Source organism: Panthera pardus, unplaced genomic scaffold (genome assembly GCF_024362965.1).
Source record: "Panthera pardus isolate Hobbes unplaced genomic scaffold, ASM2436296v1 HiC_scaffold_15, whole genome shotgun sequence".
In the NCBI taxonomy this organism is placed as follows: Eukaryota; Metazoa; Chordata; class Mammalia; order Carnivora; family Felidae; genus Panthera; species Panthera pardus.
This window is the reverse complement of record NW_026526710.1, coordinates 71,780,206-71,800,058: the sequence shown is the minus strand read 5'-3', so window position 1 is coordinate 71,800,058 and position 19,853 is coordinate 71,780,206. Positions and strand designations below refer to the sequence as shown.

Here is a 19,853-nt window from a genome sequence, read left to right as displayed (position 1 = left end):
GAATTCACCAACCTTCGTCAGTACTGTCTTACCCCAGAAGGAAAAAGAGGGTCTGTCATCATGTCATGAGCAGGGGCCACACCGGTCTACCCAGAGGATACTTAAACTGGTCTCTCAAAAGGGCCTGGGAGGAATGTCTGATGTCCTTTGGCAAGAGAAAACCTGGGGCGAGACGTGATCTCTTGGTGGCCAAAAGGCTGTGCATTGGCCTTTTTCAAAACAGAAGCCAGGTTTTTCATTTTTAACCATTTAAACCCCAAAGAAAGCAAACCTCAAAATTTTCTAGCAAATTTTTCATACATTTCTAGGCAAATACATTTTTGACAAATGAAAGTTGAGGAGAGGGTGATGTATTAAAATATTCTTCTGAAAAAAAATAAACAAAAAATAAAATAAAATAAAATAAAATAAAACAAAACATTCTTCTGTAAGCTGACCTTGCAGGGCTACAGAAATTACAGAAAAGCAGCCAAAAATTCGGCTGTGCAATGAAATGTGTGCTAAAATGGAAATTTCTAATTCGCTCATTTCATTTTCACGTCACAAGTAAAAATAACACTGTTTGGTAAAAACAAGTATCTTTTTTTAATAAAAGAAATACAACTTAATTCTTAGAACTGACCTTTCCTTAGGTCCTGTAACCACAAATACCTTGAATGATTGTAACTTAGAATTTGCTTTAAATGTAAATGCCAACATGTCTATGCATGGGATCCTATGCAGTGAATAAATCTATGCTTTGGCAGAAGAAATGATACGAATTGGGGGTGCCTGGGTGCTCAGTCGATTGGGCGTCCAACTCTGGCTCAGGTCATGATCTTGCGGTTCATGAGTTCAAGCCCCACATCGGGCTCTGTGCTGACAGCTAGGAGCCTGGAGCCTGCTTCAAGTTCTGTGTCTCCTTCCCTCCCCTGCCACCTCTGTTTCTCCTTTGCTGGCACTCTGTCTCTCTGTCTCTCTCTCTCAAAAATAAAAATTAAAAAAAAAAATTAAAAAAAAAAAAGAAATGATACGAGTTGGATTAAATTAGGCAAATAAAGATCTACCTTTACATGAACATGTACGTGGGGAAACACTGTTCCTCTCCTTTCTCTTAATTCTTTCCTTGTGAAAAACTGAACAGCACAGCTAGTGATATAAATAAAGTCACACAAACTGGTGTAGATCTTAAAAATAAAACACAAAAATAGGGGGCCCCTAAAACTTTACCTTTATTCTCACCCATCCCCAAACACATAAAGAAAGGCAGGGTATTTTAAATGTATGGAACATACTTGAAATGAGAACATAAGTGAGCATTCCCACTGTTTTCGTATCATGTAGTCTTATAAAGGTTCAGGTGAATAAAAACAATTCTTTCGTCCTTGTGGCCATGGGATTTGCCACTCCTCTTCAGTCTCTATTTCTTGGAACCTTGTATTCCTCCAAATTCACTATTAACACAAGGAAGACCCTAACCGCAAAGTCGATGACCCCACTTTCCAGATGTTGTGGGGTTTTTTTTCCTGGTCATTCACTAAATAAATATTTGTTGTCAAGACGGTTTTGTAATTTTAGTGAAAACCTTTGAAGTAACTGAAGAGGATTTTACTGCACTTCAAGTGATGATCAGGAAACCTATCTCCCATGCATTGATTCACCCTAGTAATGCCCCAGTGCCACCCCCTTCTCCCGGCTGCCAACCAGCAGACCCTCTGAGACGTTAGGTTCGTTGCAGTAGGCAGTTACACTATGTGAGCGCACATACGCTCAACACGGGAAATTTCAAGGATTAACGGTCCATTCATTTAACTACCATGAGACTAGACTAATTCAGAGACCCTCATCTGCTCTTGAAACTGACCTTTCTCGTACAATGTATTAAAAAAGAGAAGAACTAAGAGAAAGAGAGATGGAGTTAATGATGCTGGGCCTGTTATTTTCTCTTTTTAAAGAGTCAAGTCCCTTTAAGCTCTGAGGGCTGCTGGATATTATCTCCTAATCACATGGGAATAAAACTGCTTCCCCATCACAGTGGGCAGTTAAGAGACTAGGACTCAAGCTCTGTCCGTCATGAGCTTAAAAGGCTGTGAAGAGATTTAGGCGCCCCTTTTGGGTGTTGGGGGTGGGTTATCCAAACTGGACATTTATTTCATTAACTGAACACTCACCAGGTACCAGACACTGGGCTGTACCCAGCACATTTCACTATCAATTTACATGCAACCTTGATAGAAAAAAAAAAAAAAAAAAAAAAAGACTAAAAGAGCCAGGGGCTTCCATTATAATGCAAATTTAACTGCTTAAATAATCTCAAGGGAAGACCCTCGTTTTCCTAAATACACCGGTATCTGTAACGAATTAACACAATTCGCCAGAGTCCTTGTCTATTTCTAAAGCCTGTACAAGACGGACTTCTCAAAGAAAAGTAAACTGCATCGTCATCGTTTTCACATGTAGGACAAAAAAAAAAGAACCCTAATACTTTATTTTTCTTTTAGAATCCCAGGGCATTCATCTGTTACTCTGCGTTGATCTTTCATGGTGACCCAGATCAGGACTCAGGAGTAAGCGGCGTCAGTCAAGCGAACGTCTGGCGGCCGCATTCTGTAAACTGCTCAGTTACCAACATCAGTACCCTTCCCTTCCCTCAACAGCATGCAGCTTCCTCGGCATCTACAGCTCAGCCTTGACTCGTGATCAATGAATGTGGGTCTGCGATTCACTTAACGGACACGAGAGATGCGCACACACCTTGATATGGTCCATCATGAGTTGCTTCTGTGCATATAAAAGGGAACAGTCGGGACACTTGAAAACAGACACCTTCTGGTTTTCGATGTGTTGGTCAAAGTGGCGATACAGCAGGGTTTGCAGGGTAAACACAGTGTCGCACATGGAACACTTATAAATTATTCTAAAACAGAAGAAGTGTGTGGACAGGTCAGTCAGCCCTCAACTCCGAAGCCGAGGGAACTGTTACTTTATATCTCAAGGGGGCAGAGGCAGTGAGAACACGTAAACACGGTAAAAAGAACAAAAACAGTTTAGCTTTGAAACAAACTTCTGAAGGCAACTGGCATCACTCAAGCGCAGACCAATCTTCACAGCTTGAGTAAAGGTGCATTCAACCGCCTTTGCAGTGAAGTCTAAATTAATGACCGTTTTGTTACTTACACATCTACATCTGACACTTGTTTTGTTTTGTTTTTTACAAGATCTTCGCTTGTTCGTTATTTTAACACAGAGCAAAAGAACACTTGATTTTTTTTTTTTTTCAAGTATTCTTTAAGATAGGACCAGGAACACAGCTGGATGGTGGTCCCCGAACTTGATAAAGAATTTTGTTAATGAACTTAAGTCGGGCTGTTCAGCTCTGATGCTTGCATAAGCTGTTACTTGCCCCAAGTTTTCTTTTCGAGTTCGTAACAATTTTACACTGAAATCGCAGTATTTCTCTACGTGTTCTTCATAAGGAAAGCCCTATGACAGTAAACAATTATACACCAAAAAAAAAAAAAAAAAAGAAAGAAAGAAAGGAAAGAAACAGAAAAGAAAATCCATACCACAGTTGCTTCAACACTTGAATGTCTGCTGTGTTTAAAATGGTTTAGAACACGGTCTACTACGAACCATTTCTGTACCTTACTGCCAAGCAACCTCCTTAAAAACTAATTCGTTATACCCGAACCTTCTGAACATAATCCCCTCTACTGAAGCTCAGGCAGGAGGGAAAGTACTAGACTCCCCCGCTACCAAACCTCTGCCTCCAGGGGCTCTTCTGGTGGTTCATGAACCTATATGTCCAGGATGGGTCACCTTTCTTCAGTGACTGTTCCAGGTCTCCCTGGTCCTCAGGGGAGGCCCCAGGGACCCCTGTACTGCCTTGGAAGGAGAATGGCGAGAAGAACAAAGAATCCTCGGAGCTGAGGAAAATGGCAGAGAAACACTGACGGAAGGGACAAGTCAGAGAGGAAAAAAGCCACATTGTGCTTCTGTTTGCTATTTCTACAGCAAAGCAAAGAAAGGCATGCCTCTGGAAACCCCATGTCTTTCCTCTCAGGGTCTTCTCAAGAAAGCACTTCTCGCTTCGTGGTTCTATCAAAACATTACAGATTTAACTTTTTTCCCCCTTTTTCCACATAAAATTTATAAGTTTAATTGGATTGAGCGGCACGGGTTTTCCAAGGTCTCGACATATTAGTAATTTAGCGCAGATCACGAGCACATGTGACTGGGGAGGGGAGGGATGTTCTTGTTTGTCTGTTTGTTTTTAGGACTTTGTGACCTCGCCACGCACTCGAAGGAGGCACACAAGTGATGTTGTCATCATTAACTTGACCAAGTGTGACAAGGATGTTCATTTCCTCACTATTTAAAATCGCTTAGAATTGAAAGTAGCCCCAACATCCGGTAATATTAAGTACTAAAGTCAGAGCAACTATGTGATTTTTTAAGAAGTATGCTATGGACGTATACCAATGACTGGAAAGACTTTCGTGAAAAATGAACACAATACGTAACAAGGCAATATGTACGATATGACCACATCCTTCTAAGGGCATAGAAAAGAAGCAGAAGGTTATAGAACTGTCACCTCTGCGGGATGGTATTACAGGTTTTCTTACTGTCTTCCTGGTCTGTACTTCTCGGTTTTTCTGTTATTAGCATAGAGCAGTAAGAAGAAAAGAACAGCCTCAGGAAGAGAATGAAAACTTACTAGCTAGGCTAAGAGAGGTTTCCTCAGGATTCTATTCTTACATTTTCAGAAATAACTATTTCATGAAAAACGGCATGGTTCCTTCTATTCGTGCCACATTCCTTTGGGGAGGGGTTTTTGTTTGCTTTGATTTTTATGCTTCCTACCTCATAGCAAAGGAAAGTATAAGAGAGGAGATCAACTATTTACCTAGGCATTTTTCTGGGGAACAGTTTGCCGGTAGAATACCGGGACACCGCCCCACAAACTGCTAACTCGTATGAAGGGGGAGGTGATGGCTTTCTAGAGGAGAGATCTGGCGGACACCCACTTGGCCAGATGATGAAGTCAGAACTTCCACGGGAAGCACAGACAGGCAGCATGTGTCTCTGATATAACATAATGAGGAGTTTCCTGCCAGGAGGACGTGTCCTGAGTCCAGCTACAAGAAGGCCGTGACGGATGGGGGTCATCCCAAGAACGAAAGGCCAGTGTCCTCTTTTGGATGACCAAAGACAGGAGAGGCAGGGAAAGAGCAAGCAACTGTTCCAGAGGGAAGAACGAGACAGGACCATTAAATGCAGAACAAGCTTCTGGATAGGATTTTGAACCTGAACCAAACCAAAAAAAAAAGATATTTTCTCATTTATTAGAGAAATTGTAATGGGGTCTAAGCACCGGGCAGGAATGCGCCCAACACCGATTTCTGATTGGGACGGCTAAATGGTGGGGACATCCCTGGCTGTCCTTTTTGGGAGGAGAGGCAGAACACCGATATTTATGTCATGCTGCCCGTTATTCCTGAACACGAGAAAAAGAGACTCGGGGAGAACGAGACAGTGGAGTAATATTAAACGTCGTGAATGCTGACAATTAGGGAATGTGGGGGAGGGGGAGGGACGTCAGAGTCTCTATAGAGTCCTTCCAGCTTTTCCGTAGGACAGAAACTAAAAAATGTTCAAATGGTGCTCGTGTTAAAAAAAAACAAAGCCCAAATAAACGAGCCTCATTGACACAGAGTTAGACCAGAGTTAGACCATGACGATCCCGACTGACAATGGAAGAAAACCACAGGGGACAGCCAGGCCGGGGAGGGAAGGTAGGCGGGCAAAATGTGTGGGTAGAGCATGGTGAGGGAACAGACAGAATCATAGCGTGGCTGGATTCCCAGGCTGTGGGGCTGGCGGCGGAGGTCCTACAGGGTCGTAATGGGCTCTGAGAGCCAAACTTCTAAGTGTGACTGAATCCCACCCTGGTGGCAGGACTGAGGGAACGGTCGGATAGGATAACCAGGCCAGGGGGTGGGGTGGCGGGGAACCGAAGAGAAGTGGGGAGGGCAGCGGAAGGGGTTAAAAAGAACTAGAAGGCTAAAAGCAAATGCCCACGCTCAGGTCCAACCCACAGCCTGCTCCCCTTGAAACCGGGTGCTACCCTTGAAACACATGCAACAGCAAATGGAATGAAACGTCCCCAGCTCTGAAATCACCACCACAAACCTCCTCCTTTACTGCCACTGACTAAGCACCAAGCACCGTCCTGAGCAACACCTGACAGTGTCCACACCTTGCACAGGCAAACCACCGATGGGCGTAGAGAGATGGGATCTGCTCGATGCTGCACAAGGCCTAGGGCCCCGGTTCAAACGCAGCTCTGTCGGACCCCAAAGCCCTCCGCCCAGTGGCGACCACAACTTTGCACGTGCTTTATTCCGAAACTCTGTCTCTTATGTAATTCTCGACTTTGGAGTTCTCCCTTCCCCACTGGCACAGACATTTAGGGTGGCAAACGAAAGGATGGCACAAAGTAGCAAAAAACCTGCTGTTCATCAAGGAATATATGAGAATAGACACACAGCTCTATCGCCATGAAATCCAGAAACGGATGTTCAGAATGATCTGGAATCACCCAGGAAAGATTAAAGGGTGCTCACGGTTTTAAAGTGACCCCACACTGAAAAGCAAGAAACAAACACGGGAACAGCAAGTACCTGGCATATGAGAAATACTACATAAACGTTACATAAAAAATTTTTTTTAAATAAACAAAATCTCGCATTGTCCTTTTCAATTTGAGGTGCTGGGACTGCAGGGCCTTATGGGTGCGTTTTCAGACCTCCACATATTCTCTAAAGGAAATGGGGGAGTGGAGTATTTTTATACTGATCTTTTAAGTTAATGCACATCACTTGCATAATGATGAGTCACTTGCATAACTGCCTGTTACGGGCCAAATACTGCTAAGGGACTTCGATGCCTGAGTTTCCAACGCAGTCAGGGCTACTGATTTGGGGGGGGGCTGCCCTGAGATGCAGGGCAGAGATGGATTTAATGTCAAAAGGAAGCTTCTGAGTCAACCGTACGCCAGACAGCATTCCAGCAGGCCACAGGAAGGAAGGTTTCCCAAGAGCCTGAACTGGGAGAGGCGGCAGGCAAGAGGGATCTCAAGGCACGCTGTGGTCCAGTCGTGACAAACAAAGATAGAAAGAGCCCGAGAAGCAGCACCTGGTACCACAGCCAAGCCGCGGGGAAGGACGCGCTCCAGCCAAGCACCATCGTCACCCTGAATCAATGAAGTTAAGTTAAAGTTCACTGCTTTGGCAGTTTTGTCGTATTTCACAAACAATATCGTATTTTGTCGTATTTTGTCGATTTCAGTGAAGTTCGATTTATTGGAAGAAAGAACCAAATTAAAAAAAAACCTATTAACTGGGGGCAAGATACTGCTTTAGTGTCCAGAAGCCCTTACTACCACGAACACCAAAGACTGTTTTACTAGAACTCACTGAAGTGCGTCTTCAGGGTCAAGACACCAAGGGCTACATGGATCACCCAACCTGCAGTTTGAGGATCCACAGAGATCAGAGCGAAGGTCCCGCTAGAACAGAAGCCCATTTTATCGTAGTTCTTTTAGCAAACAGACACATTCCTGTAGCGTCCAGTCATTAATATCTCCCCCACACTAAAGGTTACAATGCAAGCCAGATGTACATGACATGGAATATCCAAATCTTCCCTCCAAGCTTTCCTGGACTGTGGATGGGGTGAAACCCAGCGACAGCCTGGGGCAGCAAATCTAGCCTCACGTCACGATCAGATGCCACACTGCCACAAATAATACTGGAATAAAGGAGCCTGGCCAAGAGCAGCTAATCCAGTGCTGTGTACATGACAAAGAGGAAATGTGGAAAGGACCAGTGCTACTGAGCCCCCTCTGTGCTCCAGACAGAGGGACTGTGTGCCACGCATCTTAAATGTCACCTCCTCTCTGCCTCACACAAGCTCTGGGACGGAACGCTACCCTCACTTTACGGGGGAGAAAATGGAAGTTGAAACAGAGCCCGTGATGGTCCCAGATCTCACAGCTGGTGGGGGGGTGGCAGGACTCTGCGTCCAAGGCCCACGTTCCCTCCTCTCTGTTAAGCTGCCTGTAACGCAGGCAGGCAGCCCTCGTCTGCTGAAGCAGACGCTTCGTCCTTAAAGACTCAATAAAGCAAAAACTACAAAATAAGGAGCAAGATTAAAAGGCAAAAATGAAGTTTATTTTTATGAATCAAGGACTTATACTGGCTGTGAAGTTAAATTCGGTAACCAGTGTTTTAAACGGACTTCGTATTATGAATGTTAGGATGAAAAGCGTGTCCCTATGAGAAACCGTGTAAAAAAGGAAAGACCATGTTTTACAGTTCCCCGAGAAGTTAGTTGTTAAACTCGTCGTAAGCCAAAGAGCAAAAATTGATAAATAGTCACCTGCTTCGTAAAAAAACAAAACAAAACAAAACAAAACTGAAGACGAGAGCATAAATAATAGGTAACATTTTCCTCTGGACAGAGGCTTCACCTGGGAAGAGCTGAACGGGTTAGGTAGCGATGAGCTACGAGCGGCGCCTCGCGGAGCATCGGAATCTGCGCGGTGGCCTAAGTCTTCGTCTCTTTGAGTTTTCTTCCACAGAACTACTCCTTCCTCTAAGTCGCTAGGTAAAGCAGTGGCATAAAAGTCAGAAGGCAACAGGACTTACTTTGGCTCTCCTATCTTGACGCCAGGATGCTGTGTGTAGGCATGGGAATGTGTGCTTGGGGCAGACTTAAACGCCATGGGACAAATAGGACACTTGTAGAAGACTTCACAGTGAGAGCCCTGGATGTGAGACTTCAGAGCGGCCACGTCAGAGTACACGACATTGCAATGGACACACCTGCCAGGAAAACAAACACGCGGTCGTCAGCACGGGACCCTCACACATGTGCACCTTCGCTGTAAAAGTCAGGTAAAATGAGCATGGTTTAATGGCCTCTTTAAGGTTTCTAATGGCTTTTGGGACGTAAGCTTTGGGGTTTTTTTCTATTAATAACAGATCAACTTATTCTTATAGATTTAAGAAAGAAGATAGCGAAGAAGAAAAAAATAAAACTCAAACGGTCTGATTCTTGGGCATCTTTAAATTTTTCAGGAATAAATACCCGAACTCCGGACTGGGAAGACCGATGGATCACGGGGGCTGTATCGGGGCCAACGGACATGGCAAGACCTTACGACCTGTGACCCTGGAGAACACTCCCACGTGCTAGGTTCTCACACCAGGCCCTGAGGTTCCTAACCAATGGCATTTCCAATGGAAGAAATCTTCACTGCCTCAACCTACGTGCCATCAACGGAGGGGCAGAGAGAATAAATCAGTACGGGCATCGAAGCCATGGCCACTGTCTCCTGGTGCACAGGGATGTGCTCAATGTGTCTGGAGGTTAAGGGAGCCTGTGGGGCAGAGAAAGTTAACCACCTAGGTTGTTTATCTCCTGGAAAATAAGTTCAAGCACACTTACTTACACGTGTCTAAGAAATAACACGAATTATAAACTTCCGACAAGTCAACATCACTAAATGAATTCCTCTCCAGTTAACTCCCTGACTTCTTGAGTGTGTAATAATTGGATTAGCTCAAGAACTGATCACATCTAGTCCCACAGAAACCAGCTCTGACACTTAGATACGTTTCCCCCCAACCTCATCTTTCTCGTGCAGGGACTCTCAACGACACTTACGGACACATCCATTTGATGACCTCACCATCCTTTGTTCACGCCTGAAAACTACTTGAGGGTAGGGTCTGTGGAGACAAACCTGTAATGCACCTGAGCGGACACGCTCCTGGAAGTGAAGGTGGGAGCTGGCTTCAGGAACGAGGACTGTGGACAGGGCCTGCCTTCCAGCGGGCAGGGCTTGATCATTTCTGCGTTAGTCTCAGGTACTTCCATCCTTGGAACCTCCCTCCTGAAGTCATGGGGGTGCCAAAGTCACACAGGACTGGCCTTATTTGAAGCATGTGGGTTCTATAAAGGGTGCCATGTTAAGCTTCCCAAGCATTTCATACAAATCGTAATTAACGCATTTGCGTTTTAAATGACTTAAGGCGTAATGTTTGGCAACCCATATATTAAAGATACTAAATAATAATAGACTAATTAAGAAAGCTCCGTTATCTTATCTACTTGAACTACTACTTTCAGCAATAAAGCCACCCAACAACACTGAAATTATTTTGGGTTAGACTGAACTTGTGTTGTCTTGAACAGGCTACTGATCTCTGGGCGAATGTCTCATTTGTAAAATGAGAAGAGTTGAAACTCAAGCACTTTTTAGTTCTTCCCGACCCTGGAAGCCTAGGATTCCTACGAAAGAGGAAGATCACATAAAACAAAAATGGGTTCCCAATGTAACAGGAGGATCCTCTACATCAGCATCATAAACAGAAAAACTTTCCCATCAAGGGTAGGAAGGTGGTGTTCAAAGAGTCGAGACCCAGGAAGGGGAAAAAGAAACAAATTCTCGACATTCTCTCAAGTCGCCTGGACCGGAAGATTTGATCTTGAAGAAAACAAGCAGGAAGCTAAAGGATCGAGACAACAGTTGAAGGAGAAGTAGCTAAGGCATGGTCCAAAAAGCATCAGGGAGTCCAAGGAAAAACCCTCATCACCATGAGGGAAGAAAGCAGAGAATTTAAAAACAAAGCAAGAAGAGAAAAGAGTTGTAGAATACCTGCTGACAGGTGCAAGAAAAGTTTCAGGGGCTACAGAGGCCAATTGGGAATGGAAATGAGACAAACAAATAGAAGACAGAATTTGTAGAGTTCATACAGTATCTTAATGCTACTAAAAATCCAGCCTATAAATAAATATTTCATATACCCGAGGTCCTCTGTGTTCTAGGTACCAATCAAGTTTCTCTTTATGTAAAAAAAAATACATTTTTTATTTTTAAAAATCTTTTTTAATGTTTATTTATTTTTGACAGAGAGAGAGAGAGACAGACAGACAGACAGAGCATGAGCGGGGGAGGGGCAGAGAGAGGAGGAGACACAGAATCCGAAGCAAGCTCCAGGCTCTGAGCTGTCAGCACAGAGCCCCCTGCGGGGCTCGAACTCACGAACTGTGAGATCATGACCTGAGCTGAAGTCGGACGCTTAACCGACTGAGCCACCCAGGTGCCCCCCACAAAAAAATTTTTTTTAATGTTTACAGTATACAGTCCTATAAACCCCCTTTCTAGGTCCCCTTGATCCAATGGATCAAGAAGTAGGAAAATTCATAGAAACACTGGACTTTTACCAAATCAACCAGGAGTTGGGAGTGACCCACTCAGTACCTGGGAGATACAATATACCTAGTAACAAGGTACACTGAATCACAGAGGCGAGGGAGGCCGGGGAGCCATGCTGAACTTCTCTGGCCAAAGAAAAATCAAATGGAAAATGATGAAGTGCAGAGTCAAAAAGGAGGGGGGAGCCATAACAAGGCCAAGGGGCTGCTAAGTCCCTATCAAGTATTAGGCTGGACGGTTACTTGAAATAGCAGGAAAAAACAAAAAACAAAAAACAAGGTTAATTTTTTTTCTCCCACCTCAAGAGGTAAACGTGAACTAAGCAGAGTACACACGTGCTCATATCTTCACAGCCTCATGTCCAAGAAAAAAAACCTGTCTTAAACACAAAAGTCTTAGAAATTCCAAGTGCCAAATTTAAGTAACTCTGTGAATGGGGTGGGGGGGGGGGGACGCAAGGGATGGGCTTTTCCAACTGAGCTGATGACTTTTGGCCTGACTGCACGGCTTGTTTTAATTTAGGAAAGACACCAGGAATAGCGAGAAGTGCAGAAGTCCTACTTCCTCTACTCATTCCAGCCCAAGTTTACTTTCGTTCTACTGGAAAAATAAACATTTGAGGAAAAGTCTGGCATCTTTTTGAGAGACTAGCACGGAGACGATGTGGCAGAACTGCTTTCCGTTGCTAAACAAAGAACCCAGCGATAATCGTTTCAAACCACGGGGTGAGAACCAAAGCATCTCTGCGTGTGGGTTCTGTGGCATCAAGGGCACCTGCGATGTGTGACTTTCCTCCCAGGCACCGAAAGCACGCATTCGGATTATCCTGTTCTGCTCGGTCACACCCCAGCGGAGATGGACCTCGGACAGCACACTGAGGTTATAGACAGAGGCACCATGGCATAGGGAGAATACATGAATTGCCATAAAATTCGTGGCGAAACTGGCACCAAAAAAAACAAAAAAACAAAAAACCAAAAAACTCTAGTTCCATAATTTCCAAACCAAACGCTTCCTACTAGGGTAGATCCCAATGCATCAGGCAGGTGTGCTTCACAGGTCTGGAGGCAGGAGGTAAAAATGGGCACAAAGTCTCTGTTGGCGTCAGAAAAAAGCACAGAGCACCGAGGAACCGCTGACCCTGTACCCTAAGTGTCACTGAAATAAAGCCATCAAATTACACCGACTAGACTTCATTTTTATAAAATATCATAACTGCATTATAACTAAAAGATACCACCGTGTATTAACAGTCTAACGTTAAAGTGACAGGCAACCAAACGCTTAACACACAGTAATACCTCTATTAACAAAGACACTGTGTATCAGTAACCTGTTCTCTGGGCTGACCTTTGTTGGGTCGAAATATAAAAGGCACAGGAATGTGTTTCGGAAGGTCACGGAGTGGAAGATAAAGTTCAAGCTCATCGTCACTCAATACCAGCTAAATGAACGTGAGATTTGCCAGACGTTGTAAAAGACGAATCTGAGAGTCTCGGGGGGGCGGTGAAAAGGGCCATGGCTAAGATGTACACAGACGAGGGAAACGGCCCGGACTTGGGGAATGGGGAAAAAGGGATAGAGGGAGGTTGTCTGGGGCCTGGGGTGGAAGGTTCTTCCACAAAGAGCAAAGTGAGGGAAGGACAAACACCCAATCCTTGGACATGGTGAAATACAAGCAAGGGACCGTGCACCCTTTGTGTTCTGATCAGAGGAGACGTGTTGAGAGGCAGAGGAGTGCATGGTACCCTTACAGGGGTTAAAATGCACAGAGCGTGACCACAGAGGGATGCCGGAAAGGGTGCAGCAAGAAAAAGCCCGAACAGGTCATCGAAGCCGAACCTGGCCCCATGCACGGTTTGGGCTGGCAGGACAGGCTCCGTTTACCCTCAGCTTTGTGGGGACCGGAGGGCCCGTACCGCAAGGATTCGAAAGGATCAACTCGACCACCAACAAACTAGGCTCCCAGGGGATCTGTTAATTGAGGTATCACTGTGTGACCCCGAAAACCGTGCGCACAGACCACTCGCGACGCTGTGCGGTTACAGGTGAACAGGCTTTACTTGCACGGAAGCAAACGGTATACTGACCGAAAACCAACTCTCCGCGTGTAGTGCAGACAGTTCTTGGTGACGTGGCTCTGGAAGTGCACCGACCTGCAGATGGCCCCGCACTCGGGGCAGGTGTAGGGAGATTTGTGCTGATGGATTCTCTGGTGTGATGCATAACTGCACTGGTTAGGAAGCAGCATCTGGCAGACAGTGCAAGTCTTCTAGATAAACCAAAGGGGGAGACAGGGTTGGTCCTACGAAGTATTTGCTAACAGGCAAAGCAGCTCGGTTACACCCCACAACAACTGCACGTGGCTCGCTTCAAATGCTGCTATCACGGGTTCCAAGTCCCAGGAAACCGCACACTGAGAAGTTAAAACCTTCAACGTAACGGCCCTTATCCCGTGCAATCAAAACGATACTGTGCTGCACGGTCAGGGTCATCCCAAAGCGTGAGGTTAAGAGAACGGCAGCTTCGGGGAGACTTCCAATTTTGTTACGTTTGCATTTCGTTTATTTAGTGCAGAGAAGGGGTATGAGAGGAGATATTCTTGCAAATTACCGTAGCAAATCAACTTTAATGTGTAATTACACGTTGACAGGCATCTATCTATCTCCACGGTAGCCAGTTCCCACAACTCATAAAAACTTTCTCCAGAATAATAAAAAATTAATTAGAGACGAATCCCGTTTTTTTTCTTCCTCTCTCTCTCCCCCGTCACTTCTGTTATCTGAAATCTAAAATACAGAAATGCAAAAGCATGGCCATAGCAATTAGTTGTTCTTTTTTCCACTTGAATCGGTCTTTCAGTGGACGAGCTGGACATTAGGGGATTTATAATTCAAAGCAGCGAACTCAAATTCAGAGACATAAATTTAGACATTAAACTGAACCTTTATAGAGCTTAAAATCTAATCACATAGGACATCAAGACAGAAACGCTCTTTGGAAAAGACCCCATATTGAACTAACCAGGAAAAACTGAAACACACTGTTTTTTTATCCTGTTAGATGTAAGTGGTAAATATGGCATATTTTTAAAACCCCAAAACAGAAAACTTAAGGTAAATATAAAGGGTCCACCCCAAAAATAAACCTACCATAGCGGGAGGTAAAATGTGTTTAAATTCCACTTAGCCATTCATGCAACAGGTATCTACGACCTTCCAAAATGCCCAATTGGTACTAAAGCCCGTTACAGAAAGCCTCATAATACAGACTCCAGCTAAGACTCAAAATGACCTTTTAAACTGATGACAGCATTGTAAAATTTTAAGAAGACTTTTTCTTCCAAGCCTTTGACTCAAGCCCCCCAAAATTAAGGTTTACACTTCTGAGCGATTGAAACTACGGAAAACCAGAAAACTCACTTGAACATTCTGTCTGGGTCTCCTCCTGAAAGGACTAAAATACAAACTTTATCCCACAAAATGTTTATTATGATCACAAAGTAAGAACATTACAGGCAGCTTTGAGGAGGTTAGCGTCATTTAAAAATAGTGTTCCTTTTCTAATAACACATAGAGCAAAGGTGAAAACAAGCCACAACAAGGGAAACCAATTCACAGCTTCATGCATTAGAAGATCCTGGTGCCGTCTACATTATCACAGGTAATCACTGGTTTCTTTGAACTCAAGTCTTCTATTTGCTTTCGCCACGCGGTCATTAATCCCAGGCAGTGAATTACACCATCTGCTTTTCCACGGGCTCCTTAGATATAGACCCCATTCCACTAGAGGCCGAGTGGTGAACTAAGTACTTTACATACATTTAAATACAACATCCCATTGAATTCTCATCATGATCTATGAAATAGGTAAAGGAGATCATTGGGAAGCTGTGTACATTTTCGGACCTGAGAGCTTATGGTCTCATCTATTAGAACCGCCTGACAATTACGTTGGGATACGAGGGGACACCCTCTCCACAGCTTCTCTTTGATCTAAAAGCAGCGTGGTCATGCTATTTTTATAAGAGGGGGAAAAACAGCAACACAAATAAAAGAACATCTAAAAAGGAAACAAAGTCTGCGTTCCAGAAATGCTCAAAATAACTTTCACATGATCTCGTGTCAAGATAGATCAACACATATCCTTTACGATACATATAAAATTCACAATGAATTATTCACTCTTATATATTTATAATACATACATAACTATATAAACAGTCGCGGAAATACTGGTGAGTGAAAAGGTTTTGTTGCCAGCAGGTTACCTAAGGTAAGTATCGAAATGATTCAAATTCAGGAAGAGATTTTGCGAACCACTGAGTGTTCTTTACAACAGAAATCTTGAACTGCAAAGACTACGAAAAATGCGTTAGAGCAACAGACACCAACAACTGACATTTCGATACCGACCTTGCTCGTACCCGCTTCCCGGGGCGGGGAAGCGTTTCCTTCGTGACACCCTGTGGGACGGGGCGGTGGGGCCCGTGGGGCTCTGTGAGGGCTGCTCACGGCCCGTGTACGCCCCCCCCCCCCACCTCCCACCCCAGCCGCTGCCTAGCTCCGGGCACCTGCCCTCCATTTCCCCCCACTGAGGGTGCTCACCCCACTTTAGATACAGAAGTTCAAGGAGAAAGTGGGAGCCAGTACGTACTACTGCCCCAAATCAAAACACTTCCGTAGTTTGCAATTCCTGGGAGAATTCAGTCCCCGCGGAAGCACGCTGGATTAAGACCTGGTCTTCAGTTTACACACACAGATGCATGTATATTCGTGCACATACGCTACGTTTACTCCCGTGTTTGTCTCTGGGTTCTCGCTTCCACTCCCTGCCTTCGTTCCACTTCTAGAAAAAGCATGGTATTCTGGTTGCAGACATTCTCCTCCTTGATGTCAACAGTTTTAAACTCACATGACTAGTACCTAACGGGGCTCCCTGGAATTTCTTTTTTGTTTCACTCTCCCTGCTTTAGATAACGCTATTACACCCCCTGCTTCCCAGGACGGTGGCGCATTTTCACAGCAGCAAGGAGAACAGCCCATTAGCCTTTCTGGGATGCTCTGAATTTATGGCAATGGCACCCATTCTCTGGATTGAGGGCAATATTAGCAAGGGGGCAAGCCAGGATTTCTCTGTGGTCTAAAAGAATGACTTTTCTTCCTTTTTCTTAATCAAAGGAACTAAAATAGGTCTTAAAACTCTACTTCTCTGCTATACAAGTTGAGGGTATTTACAAGAAGATGAAGCAGTTTAATACCTACGTCTTGATTAGAAAAAAGTATACAGCTGACCCTTGAACAACGTGGTTTAAACTGCACGGGTCCACTTACGTGGGGATTGTTTTTACAGTACGGTGTTGCAGTGTATTTCCTCTTCCTTGTGATATTAACATTTTCTTTTCTCTAGCTTTATTATAAGGACACATACGACATTCAGAACACGTGTTACTCAAAATCAAGTCTTTACATTATCGGCCAGGCTTCCAGTCAACCACGGGCTATCTATCAGTAGTTAAGTTTAGGGGGCACCAAGAGTTATACGTGGATTTTTGACCATGTGGAGGGTCCATGTCCCTAACCCCCCACGTTGTTCAAGGGTCAACCGTAATGAAATGCACTTAAATGGTTTCATGTGTCTTCTGACGTTTTACTTCCATCATCTGAAAAAGGAGTATTTTCAGTACTGAGTTACTAAACAGCTAACTGTCCACAGTCTCTGGGGCAGACTCATTTGCTCAGAGAACTGCTACTTTTTAAAGATATGACCTTTCAATGGTCAAGTAACACGAGCAGGCTATAGGAAGATAAAGCTGAACAGGAATCACACTCCATACGTGACGATTACTTGTCCTGTGCCCTCTCTGCCCCATCTGGGCACTGCCACCGGGGGCTGGCACCTGGGAGGAGGGGGCCGGGGCGCGTCCCGGCCCTACTGAGGACTCAGGTGTGCCCGGGCTTAGCGTCCTCCTCGCACCCACAAGGAGTCGTCTGAGTAACGAGGAAAACAATTCTGTGTGTTTCGATTCACGTTCTAAGCAGGAAAAACACCCTGGGAAAGATGAGAAAAGCTGGAGAAACAGGAGTAAATACACCGTGTCTTGTGCTTACGTTTCAAACAGACCAAAGCCGGCAGCTGCCTGCAACAGTGGGCCTGAAGTTCAAAACACCGCCGATTTAACAGCCCCCGTGCTGCACAAACGGTTCCTGCCTCGCGGACAGTTTTGTAGCCTTCGGCCTACAGCAGAATTACCCCCCCACCCCGCCCCAAAATAATACCAGTAACAACAAAGTACTCCAGTTGGTTTTCTGGCTTTCACTTTCATCTAGTTTCACGATGAGAATACGGACAAGGCGTTTCATTCGCCATCTCCCTTAACCTGGCAAGGACATGAAAGATCTCTAGCAGGAATGACTATACATATACTTTTGTTTCCAAAGCCAGTGGGTTGTGGTGGTTTTGTCCTCACATCATTCTGCTACACTACAACCTCCTAGTAAGAGCTGACAGTTAAATGAGAAAGTTTACAGAAAGCCAGAGGGTCAGCACATGCAACCTACTGAGAGAATAATCACGGGAGAAAGGGTTGATCACGCTAAAATGCAAACTGGGACAGGACTAGGCCGGCCGGAAGTGAAATTAAGCGCTTAGGAGAACAGGACCAAGCAAGAGTCAGGAGTCTACAGCGAGTAATGTGTTGGGCGGGCGAGGGCACTGAGGTGGGCTCCACGGTTTCCAGAAGTGGCTGCCTGAAGCACAGCATGTCTAGGAACGAGGGCTGGCCGGGGCTGCTCAAGAAAATTTAATATACTCGGTGTGTTGTGCTAATGATGCCCAGAAACTAAACTGAATCGGCAAGCCCTTGCAAATGCAGGTCACCGCACAAAAGTCACCTCTATCTGCTGGCCTGGCTAGAAGCCAAGAGTCCGTTCTCATATAATTCTTCTGGTCTCTGCCACCGTAAAACGCTTCTGTACCTTCGGTTATCAGTGTGACAAAGCGGAAAGAACGATGAGCCAGCTAGAACGCAATCTCGCCTTGAGTGCCCCTCCTGCCACTCACTGGGCGTTTGTTTCCCCAACTGTAAAAAAGAAGGGTTGACCACGGGACCTGTAACATTCTCGGATGCTAATGCTCGTGTCAATTCTACCGATTAAGAGGTTACTACGGTAAGCACTTCCAGTCTGCACTTGGCTCAATTCGGTCGCGGCTTCACGGGGAGGTGAAGCAGTGACATTCCAATACATTTGAGTATCAATTATTAAAACTACAGCTGTCGGTTCTTAAATACTTCACGGAGAACAGGGAAGCTGCTCCACCCCTCTGCCTACTCCCCCAAAGTAGGGATTCTTATCATCACACAGGTGGGAATAAAAACCTCCAACCAGGCCAGATTCACTGGTGTTACGAGTCAAGGGCACACGGGGCTCCATTTTCATTGCACTGCTGGGTTGCACATAGTGGGGCGAGGAAAGGATCCACCCAAGGTTCTCTGCCAACCTACCCTCTCCTTAAGCTGCTTGCTCCTCTGGGTGACGGGCAGACACGGGCAGGGCAAGCCGGGCCAAGCGTGCCTGGGGTCCCCCTGCCGTCACGCGTCAGAGTGTGACGGGATTCTGTGACTTGGGTTCTGCCTTGGGGAATGTGGGGCCGTGGGCCTCGGGCTCAACCATACCTTCCAACCCAGCTCTTAGCAGAGACCTGCACCAGCGGGTGTGCTGGGCATGGGGCCGGTTCATAATAAAGTGGCACTCTCGACTCTCGGGGGCAATCAGTACTTTTGTACAGGCTGACCGCAGAACATCTGCGGGAAGGGAGTAGTTGGGAGGGCAGAATTCAGCAAAGGCCACCGAAACCTTACTTCACCTCGATGCATTCTCTTAAAGGTTTCCAAGGCTAAACACGCACGTGCGGGAAGGCGCTGGGAGGACATCCGGCGCGTGCAGCCACGGCTGGGTTAACAGAAAGACCTTTTGCTTCCGGGACGACCCGTTCAAACAGCAACAGGGGTCAACATCTAAGTGGGGAGAAACGGAGAGATGAACGGGTGATGGTGGCTGCACGCAGCCAAGAAAAAGGCTGTTCCCAGGAGCAAGGCTGGGGTCTTCAGAGGCGGGGCTCCCCAGACGACAGACGGAAAAGACGAGAGAGTCACCACCTCATTCCTAACGGCTCTCGCAGGTCGGCTAAGGACGAGGATATGCGCTCTGGGCAGGGGAAATGCCTGAGATGCAAAGACTTCGGAGAGAAAGGCCGGGGGGGTCAAATGGGTTGCTGTCCTCCTAGGACACCTAGTTCCAAAACTCAACCGAGAATCACAGGCTGGAAGCCTCAGGCTGAGCCTAACGATGGAATCTGTCCTTGAAGACAGAGCAGCCGCACAGGGTGTTTTCAGAGTGAACACAAGTACCTTTCCCTGTTCCTTCCACCAAGCACAACTCCTGGACATCATCTACGAAACAAACACGAAAAGACTCTAAGAGGCCTCTGGCAGGCTGGCTAGGGATCTCAGGACCCTAGCAATGACACGGTGGGGAGTTCTCTGGGTTTCTTTTTGCCTCGGGTATCCCCAGTTTGGAGCTGA

The 19,853-nt window shown here is 45.6% G+C and overlaps 1 protein-coding gene across 1 annotated transcript in view; it reads right to left on the bottom strand.

The window, feature by feature from the left end:
* The window catches only part of ZNF532 (zinc finger protein 532), a 108,138-nt gene that overhangs the window by 31,327 nt on the left and 56,958 nt on the right, over positions 1-19,853 (bottom strand). Inside the window, 3 exon segments of the mRNA XM_019463895.2 lie at positions 2,734-2,896; positions 8,694-8,870; positions 13,360-13,541. Coding sequence (XP_019319440.2) covers positions 2,734-2,896; positions 8,694-8,870; positions 13,360-13,541 — 522 coding nt within the window.